Source organism: Genypterus blacodes, unplaced genomic scaffold (genome assembly GCF_046128005.1).
Source record: "Genypterus blacodes isolate CSIRO-AG114 ecotype Tasmania unplaced genomic scaffold, CSIRO-AGI_Gbla_v1 ptg000358l_1, whole genome shotgun sequence".
Lineage (NCBI taxonomy): Eukaryota > Metazoa > Chordata > Actinopteri > Ophidiiformes > Ophidiidae > Genypterus > Genypterus blacodes.
The window spans coordinates 230,001-240,000 of NW_027467142.1; the positions used below are offsets into that span (position 1 = coordinate 230,001).

Here is a 10,000-nt window from a genome sequence, read left to right on the forward strand (position 1 = left end):
AGATTTTGTTTAAGCTCCTCCTACAACTTTGGGTTCAATTGTCACAAAATTGGTGTGTGTGTGTGTGTGTGTGTCTGTGTCTGTGTCTGTGTGTGTGTGTTTGTGTTTGTGTACATATGAACAAAGCACCAGCGTGGTTCCAGCGTCGGCACAACGTTTGTTTCTTTGTGCGGACGTTCCAGGGCAGGAAGTCCTCGCCTGGATCATGTCCTCCTCTCATGCCGCCATTGTCTCCCCCCCCCCCCCCCCCCCCCCCCCTCCATTTTGAGGTCAGAACACACTCGTATCCACACACCAACTGCTCCCACAGACTGTTTCCTCTGAACTGTGGACAACAAAGCGTACGGTGGCGGAACAAGCAGCTTGCGTGCGTTCCATTTGCATTCAGCCACGATCAGAGCGTCTGAACAGCTGAATCAGGCGGCTGTCTGCGCGTTGGAACAAATCTGTGTAATGACCTCATTCGGCGAGTAGATAAAACGGCGCTTTGACGCTCTGATAATAATAATAACGTCTCTGAGGTTTAATGAGATTCATATCACAGAGCGCTGCTGTTATTACAGCACAAAGTCTCTTCACCCCGACATCTAAGTGCCTCCTCATCCTCTCAGCCTCACCTGGTGGAGGGTTTAAGACCCCCATCATCTAGAATGAGAGGAGTCCTGCTCCGGCCTCCTTCGGGTTCCGGTCCAGGCTGTTTCCTGCTGTTGAATCATCCTGGGTTAGCGGTGATGAAGGTGGAACATGTTCTTCCCACAGCAGCCACGCTGGATTATTAATGAGAATATCGGGTGCGTTAAATATTGAGTGCGATTCATAACGCACTTTGTTCCTTATGGATAATCTATGACATGATCCTGCATGCCACTTCCTGTTACGCTCTGAAAAATCCCGGCTAGAAACGAGCAAAAGTCACCCTGGGTCCATTTAAAGGAATATTCTGGCAATTTTGCACAATGGGGGACGTGGACCAGCTGCTCGGGTCACAACATCGGTCTCCATCACCATTTGGTGTATTATGTCATGGTAACAGACCTCGGTGAATCGGTTTACACGCCATCAGTGCTCATACAGTGTGTGTGGAAGGAATGAATGGGATTCTAAATGTATGTGGACCTCTGGAGTCCACAGTTCAGCCGAGAGATCCCTCCTGCAGCGAGGAGCTTCCTGCTCGGCTGCGGGTCAAGGACCCAGCGGGCAAAGCTACTTAACGGCAAATCTCGTTTAGCAGAATCCTCTCAAAATAAAAGCCTCTAACTCTTCTTCTCTCATCTCCCAAAAAGCGAGCTAAAGCCGTGACAAAATGTCTGCCGTTAGCCCCGAGCTAACACCGCCGTGCACTTCTTAAATCACCTTTTACCCTTTTGCCTCGCTCAACCACTTTCCTCAGCGCGAAGCTTCACACCAATTACTAACACCGTTGATTAGCCGCCGTGTGCGGAGGTGTGATGTCTCAATGTGTCTTCTGACGTCCAGGCCAGGTTTATAGTTAGTTTCTCACCCTGCCATCACACCACCACCATTCTGAGAGACCGAGGTGCTTTCAGTTTTCAGTTCCTTCACCCTTTTAATCCCCGATTCCTCCGAGCAGCGCCAGGACGCTTCTGTGATCTCTGCTTGCCGACATGTGGGCAGCACGGACACACAGCTCTGCACACGTGCCAAGACCTTTGTCTCAACAAGTCGTTAGACAAGATTCCATTGCCGGTTTTATATTGAGGGTTTTAAAATTAATACAAGGGTTTTTAATTTACACATTTATCGATTCGTAACTTTGTGGATTTGTACAAAATTGTAATAAAAAGAGCCCCAAACTCTTTTTCCTGCTGTTTCTTCCTCTTTCAAAATACCGAGCTGAACGAATCCCAAAGGCTGAATACCAACTAAACCAAATATAAACACACGGTCCGTCTCTCACATGTGGTTTGTCCTGATGGCTTTCTATCCGGCGTATGATGAGCAGGTATTGGGTCCCAGCTGTGGTCTCACTCAGTGTGACCAGCACATCAAAGTGCTCCTCATGTTTTCCAGAGTTTGCATGTAAATTGAAATGTAAATGTGCCTCCTCCTCTCCCTCCTCTACCCTTTTTCTAACCGCCGCAGACGTTGCGAAAGAAAGGCTTTAACGGCTGCAACAGCCCCGAGCCCGACGGCGACGACTCCATCGACCAAAGCCCGCTAAACGACGACAAGTACCGCAAGACCGAAGACCTGGACGTCCTCTTCAAGCGCTACGGCGTGAGTACCGTCACACTTTGTCACTTTGTCTAACCTACACTTTCTCTCCCTCTCTCTCTCCCTCTATCCATCTGTCTTCCCTCTTCTTGTTTTCGTTTCGGGGGAACAAAGGCTCTGAACAAGAAAGAGCACCGGGACTCTGAGAGCCCAGACCCAGAGGAGCCCTTCTCCCTCACCCCCCGCACTGAGGAGAAATACAAAAAAATTGATGAGGAGTTTGATAAAATGATGCAGAACTATAGGCTGTCAGTGAGTACCGCCCCCCCCCCCCCTCCCCGCCCTTTATAACCCCTCCCACCATGTTGGTACCTGCTGCTGACCGGACAACCGCAGGTTTCCGGCTGCTGACGGCGGTCTGATTACTCACAGAGCACTCAGCTTCACCATCCCTCACCCCTGTACACCCCCCCACCCCCCCCGCTTCACCTCTTACCAACAGCACCCCCCACCCCCACCTTCGGCATCACTACCCACAACCCCATCTGATGGTGTGTGTCTGGGCAGGGAAGGTCTGTTTGCTGCAAAGCGACGATCTGGAGATTTGACCCAAACCTCAACAGCTGAAAATGAGAGCAGGTGACTCGTTAGGTGGAAACATTCAGGGTTGGGTATCAACAGGAGGCTCTCAGACGGAAAAAACAGAAGTTAGGAATCATGGAGTCTTTACACTCTGGCGCGCTCTCATTTCTTGGGACGCATCCTTCCAAGGCGTCATTTAAAGGGCACTTACACCGACACCACTCCTGCCTCCCTCCTGGCCTCACATGTCCCAGACCACTGCCATCAAAACCAGATGATAACTGTATTACTCCAATGAAACAGTAAAGAAGACACTGTAATGAACTTAACGGATGATGACGTCGCTGTTCGGTGTGTGAGTCGATTCCAGAGCCATTCAAAGCGTTGACAGCAGCTCAAATCTATTCAAATAGAGTCAGGAACTGATCAGATCGATTTGAGTGTAAAGCAGTGGCACACAGTAGATTCAATCTAAATCTTATAAAGTAGAATAACATCACAGCTGCTGTGTTTCTGTGATTACTGCTGAATGTTTACCAGAATATAAAACCAGACTGAACAAAAGGGAAAGATCAACAACTAGGTCACCAGATTTCACAAAAGTTGGCATAGCAACCAGAGAATGGTGCTTTATGAAAATGATCATTGTGCTTGACCGTGCCTTTGAGCGATGGGATGATGTGGCTGAAGCTCCTTGTGTGACGCCGTGTCTCCGTCCTCCTCCTGATGTTATCCAGGTAACGGCCGCAGAGCCCACAGGCAATTACCAACCGGCCATTTGTGCGATTACAGAGGTCACTGTGGTGCGGGCGCATCGCTGCTGCTCACACTGAATGTTCTCCTGACATTCTCCAGGTCTCCCCGCTGCCTGGCACGGCGCCAGGCCCCTTTTACCGCTCCTCTCCTGTGCCAATTTCTCTGTGATTCATTCTTTCCTCCGCGCTCCATAATGCCATTAATGTCACTTTAATGAGTAGCACTCAATTTACATCCCCTCTTCCTGCCTCTCTGCTGCTCTGATTGGTCACTGGGGACAGGATGCAGTCACGCTCAGACGCTACATACCAGTTAGACGGCAGTTATTCCTAAAAACACCTATGTGGTGTGAAAGTTTAAAGGGAGATCCTGTGATTTTACAGCCTGGGTCTTATTTACATGAGTGCCTTTTGCACTTTGGGAACTTTTTAAGAAACTTTGTTTTGCACTAAACAACCAGGACCCAGTTAAGCAGGAAGTGCTACTTACCAGTGAGCCTCCTCTCTGTCATCATACGGCTCTTTGTGATGCACAGCTCTGATTTCAGTGCTCAGGGATTTTCTTAAGGACTTCTGAACTTCTTTACTTACTCGCCCAGTCAGCAGAGCAACTAGAGGGTTGGCTAACATCTCAAACTAGCATTGCCGCTATAATCTAGCATCGTCCTCTCATTGTTACCTGACATGATATGAAAAGACACAAACATCCCTTAAGTCCCTGTGTCACATTAACACAACATGTAGAAACGTTTTCACACTAACTCCAAAAGTGAAGCTAGATAGCCTGTTAGCATGGAGACTAATTGGTGCCAAAGCGCTGCAGTGATGTGTTTCTGCATTTAATGCTTTGAAAAGACAAACAACACCTGCAAAACAAAGACATCCACACAAACCCTCAGCTGTTTCCCTTTACGATGGCACCATGAGCAGCCTGTAGCCATCGCTGAGTCCTGAGCTCATAGATTTGATACCTTTACAGGTTTGAAGGAGAAAGTCTGGAGTAGAAGTTGCTTTTTAGAAAATGAGCAGAAACACTTTCATTAAGGCTAAGGTGAGGTATTCTCAGTATTTGGCACGCAGGCCCAATCACAGCAGGTTTACTGACAGGCGTCTGGGTTTAACTCATGACTTTGTGTTGATGTTTTAATTCAATCTAGCAGAGAACAAACACAAGATGACGGCCAAAACGGCTAAATGCAACCCAGACTGTGAAATCTGGACATAACTCTCATTCATAGCGACTAATGCTAACCGCTACCACCCGCCTTTATCCTGTCCGTGTAAGCTGCCCTCACAGTGAAAACGATCTGCCTGGCGGTTTAATCAGCGCCTCTCCTCCATCAGCCTCTCTGTGCTGCCAGAAGCTGAATTACGTCTTAAAAGCTTTCCTTAGAAAAAGAGAGATGCAGCAGAAGAAGAACAGAATTCAATCTAGCGCCCCCGGAGAGCCCCGGCTCCTTCTCCCCGCGCTGCTCGCCTCGCATCCCCACCCCCAACCAAACTGTCGCAGCCGCCCAGCTCGCACAGGACAAACGGAGGAGCGCAGCACGAGCTACCATGCCAACCCACAGCATCCTAATCCCAGCATGACAGCCAGGGGCCGGGAAACACAAACTTAATCCCACTTGTACTAAAACACTTCCTGAGGGCAGAAGGGAGCCAGAGAGAAGCACAAACCCTTAGCTCCCAGCTCGTCAGATCTGGAGAGATTAGCTCGCTGCATACTGGAACTGAGACTCAAGACTGGAAAATTGAATAAGAAATGGTTTCCTCCCCGAACAACTACCATGGTGCCCTTGAGCAAAGAGCTGAATTTGAATTTCTAATGGTGGATATCACTGAAAGGCTAAACACACACACACCTACTCAACAAGAAAATGATATATGATGATCTGAACAATGTTAGCTGTAAATGTAAAAGCTTCAACACTGAAAAGATATGAAATATAACAAAGGAAACCATTTTAGTGAACACATTCATGTATAAAGTGTTGAGTGCCGCTCTCTCTGCCATATTTGCTGCTTTTATCTTCTAATAAGGTCACTGTTCTTGTTTATGTTCATTCAGCACCAGCATCACATGAATACGTAGACCTGCACAGATACGGCACAAATAAACTACATGTGCTGTTTGTTATTCAATACTTGAAAATGTATTCAATTAAATTCAACTTCTATTCAACTTTGTATATATTGCACCAAGTTCAATTCAATTAAACTTTATTCATATATCGCCAAATCACAACAAACCTTATCTAAAGACACTTGACACATAAAGTATTCATAATCACACTGGTGTTTGAACAAACTGCAGTAAAACAACAATGAACATGAGCCTGACATTCAAATAAGCATCGTCTCAAAAATAGTGTGGCACATTATTACTTCTACATACTGAAGCTCCATTGTAGGCCAATCTACTGTAAATCAATATTTCAATTGGCAATTTTGTAATGAAATACCAACATAATGAAAAGTACAAAAAAGTCAGTGACTGTACTCAAAGTTTTTTGTCCTTTATTGCCACATTAGAAACGTTTAAACAGGACAGAATCGAGGAGGACTTAAAACTGATTTCACGCTAAAGCACACCGGACCTCTAAAGGTCACTACGACTACGCTTTTACAAAGTTTCCCAGGTGTTCTCACCCACAGCTGCTAACAAATATGATGCAGCAATCCTAAAGTTGAGAAAGGAAAAACTTTCAAAGGCTTCCAGGACGAGAGGGAGGGAGGGAGGGAGGGAGGGAGAGAGGGAAAGTAGGCCATGAGTTTAATTCATTCTGATGTACCCTTGCATGTAGGAAACACACCCTGTTTCAGAGCCGTGCTGAGCGAAAATAGGTTAGCGCTTTCTCAGCTGGCTTGGTTGTCTTCACGCCAAGGAGGCCTCGAGCTTCACCACACCAGCCTCACATTTACATAATGACTTTACAACAACATTTACTTCAGACAGCCACAGAAGTCATGGAAACTTTACGGCCAACAAAACAGGAAGGCGGGACACGACAGTGACGATTACTATTATCCAGGTTATGGTCTTTACTTCTTCTTCTGTGCACCCTCTGAAGCGACCTATGACACTTTAGACCCACTAAAGAGATGATATACATAACACGTCTACAGCACAGTGACAGTGAACATGTAGTAACAACTAGGATCACTTGGAAACTGAGGTGTTGAAGCATTTAGTTTGTAATCAAAAAGTCAAACCCGGAATTTTGATACCCAACCCTTCGAAATACGGAAATGCTAAATGTAGGAACCCTGAAGAAAATCCGACCTGATTGACACCTGAGCCCCTGACCCTTCTAACCCTCCCCATCCCTCCATCCCTCCATCCACCCATCCACCCATCCACCCCCGCCCTCTCCCTCTCTGCTTGGCCAGTGTGCAGTGGTGCAGTGCTGTTGGCTTCTTCCCTCGCCCGCCCTGGTCACCACTATTTCCCTCCCTCTCTCTCTTTGTTTCTTTACCCAAAAAAAACAAAACAAACCCCCTAAAGTTTCCGGTCCTGAAGGACGGAGGCAGAGATCAGGGACAGAAAGGTTTCCTCGTCCTCCGCTGTGGTAAACTGGGTCCCGGGCAGAGCGGTGCAGCGCTCGCTGGCCCATATTCTATAAAAAGAAGTCCTTCCCTCTGATTGAGTTGGAGTTGAGGTGAAATGGGTCAGACGCGGGCCGATCGCTGGACAACCCAGGGGTCCTCCACTTTGAGGTTTCAGGACCCCGGGCTGTCTGTGAAGTAACGTGTGACACTTTGCTGTAGCTTCACATGTGGAGGAAGATTTGATCTGATTGAACTCCTGCCTCAGATTCTAGCGATATGCCAATGATTTTACAAAATCTCATGATTTACGTCCAAACCTCTGTCAGTGTGTAGATGTTCTTCTTCTCCTCTTGTGGTCTGTAGGTCTCTAATGGACCCTTATGGATCCATGATCACGTGTCAGAGCCTCTAAAGCTCCTCTACATGGAGACAGAAGGCTTGTTACAGACTAATATGTTGACCTCTGACCTTTGACCATTGGATCCATAAGGATCCATAAGGATCCAGGAAGACCTACAGACATGTGAGTGAACCAGAAACATCAACACAAGGAGACGACTTAAAGGGGAATGTGACAAAGTTTATACAAAAACCTTCCAGGACGAAAATCAGAAATTTGGTAAAATCGCAGGCGTATCTCTGTAAGTTGTCGAAGAATCCTGGAGACGTTCCTTGTGTGGCGCCCATGTCAGCAGGGTGGTGGGATGAAGCTGGAATGTGGCGTGCGCAGTGTGAGAAGTCACCAATAACCAGCTGCTGCCATGAGTGCTAACCTGGCATGAGACACCAAAGGCTACACGGCTATCTGCCACCCTGCATGCTAGAGAGTGTGTGCGTGTGTGTGTGTGTGTGTGTGTGTGTGTGTGTGTGTGTGTGTGTGTGTGTGTGTGTGTGTGTGTGTTTATGCACTAACTGAGCACCTGTTCATGAGGACGTACGCATCATCACCTCTAAGCCCCGCCCTCTTCCTGTTTCTCCCCTCCTCCAGTCCACCGTGCAGCAGCCCACCTTCTCCATGCCCGTCACGGTGCCAGTGTCCAATCAGAACGTGGCGGCGGCCCTTCAGTTCAGCAACCCCGGCGGCACGCTGATCACCACCGCCTCTTTTGCCACCTCGACCCTCACAGACCCCCGCCTCCTGTCGCCACAGCAACCAGCTCTCCAGAGGAACACCGTGTCGCCAGGGTTACCGCAGCGGCCAGCCAGCGCAGGTAAGACACCGAGGGGTGAAACACAGCTGGACTGCTTTCATTTAGAGTGTGTGTGTGTGTGTGTGTGTGTGTGTGTGTGTGTGTGTGTGTGTGTGTGTGTGTGTGTGTGTGTGTGTGTGTGTGTGTGTGTGTGTGTGAAGTTGTTTATTGATCTGTGACATTCTCACAACCAAATGTTCACTTTTGCTTCTTTTTAGTCGCAATTTACAACAAAAAAACACAAAACAAAAACACAAGATAACAAACTACAGCCTCTCAATGACTGTGGAGGTTAAGAGATGTAAAATAAATAAACACGTCAGCCTTCAGTAACACGTGTTGCAGCTCAGCGTGTGTGTGAGCTCCATTCAGCCGCCTGAAGGCCGCTCGTCTTCCTCACTCAGCTGGTCTTCCTCACTCAGCTGGTCTTCCTCACTCAGCTGGTCTTCCTCACTCAGCTGGTCTTCCTCACTCAGCTCGTCTTCCTCACTCAGCTGGTCTTCCTCACTCAGCTGGTCTTCCTCACTCAGCTGGTCTTCCTCACTCAGCTGGTCTTCCTCACTCAGCTGGTCTTCCTCACTCAGCTGGTCTTCCTCACTCAGCTGGTCTTACTCACTCAGCTGGTCTTACTCACTCAGCTGGTCTTCCTCACTCAGCTGGTCTTACTCACTCAGCTGGTCTTCCTCACTCAGCTCGTCTTCCTCACTCAGCTGGTCTTCATCACTCAGCTGGTCTTCCTCACTCAGCTCGTCTTCCTCACTCAGCTCGTCTTCCTCACTCAGCTGGTCTTCCTCACTCAGCTGGTCTTCCTCACTCAGCTGGTCTTCCTCACTCAGCTGGTCTTCCTCACTCAGCTGGTCTTTCTCACTCCGCTCGTCTCAGCATGTTCAGATTCAGCTGAAGCCAGTCTGTGGTCTCCTCTCCTGTAAATGAAGGCAGCGTCATGTAAACGTCATGTTGAAGTGTGTGTCAGTGAGCAGATCAGCCATGAGTCAGGCTGCGTGTTGCACACATCACATCCATGTGCTGTGGTAAACTGTGGGCGTGTCCCGCCTCCTCTTTAAGCCGCGCTCTGCTCCGCCCTCTGACTAAAAGGATTTGTGCCCCATTTTTGCGTCTCAGACAAGGTTACTTATCGAGCTTTGTTCCGAGCGCCGTAATCTCATTGTAAGTCAGAATTAGGTGATGTAACGGCCAACAAATGCACAGCGGCGTGGCTCATCACATAGCGTTCTCCCAGGCTGCGGGGTTTACATAGCGGTAATGGAGCCCCGGCAGCGGCGCTCCTGTATTGGGTTCCTGGTGTTTTTCCACACGGCCGTCCAGCAGAAATGCTTCTGAGTTCAACCCTCACGACCCCGGAGCTTCAGCCAGAACTCAGCCTGTGCCACAGCAACACAACAAGGGCCTGAACGCACACAAGCGACAACAAATCAAAGTACACATAACTTTGTTTTGCACAAAATCACCTTTAATTTGCTAGTCAGGTTTATTTATTTATGTCAATATGAAGTTTAATACTTATTGATGATATTTTATTTTATTTTTTAATTAATAAATATTTGAATAAATGAAAGTAGTTTTGCATTCATCTCTTTATTTGAACCCTCAGAGAATTTGTCTGCAACACTTTCAGCTAAAAAAAAGTATTGCTTCATTTATTCCATGGTTGATCCTTCATGTTGAAGAAAGCAGGATTTGTCTGTGAAGTTTGTTAGACAATGAAGCGTGACTCTCCAGACGAGCCGG

General features: G+C 47.8%; 1 protein-coding gene across 2 annotated transcripts in view; it reads left to right on the forward strand.

Annotated features, from left to right (window-relative positions):
• Positions 1 to 10,000, forward strand: part of mef2d (myocyte enhancer factor 2d) — a 67,954-nt gene that overhangs the window by 40,694 nt on the left and 17,260 nt on the right. For both annotated transcript variants that reach the window (XM_076138315.1, XM_076138316.1), the window contains exons 4-5: positions 2,104 to 2,238; positions 8,050 to 8,272. In XM_076138315.1, coding sequence (XP_075994430.1) covers positions 2,104 to 2,238; positions 8,050 to 8,272 — 358 coding nt within the window. The remainder of the gene's footprint in view (positions 1 to 2,103; positions 2,239 to 8,049; positions 8,273 to 10,000) is intronic.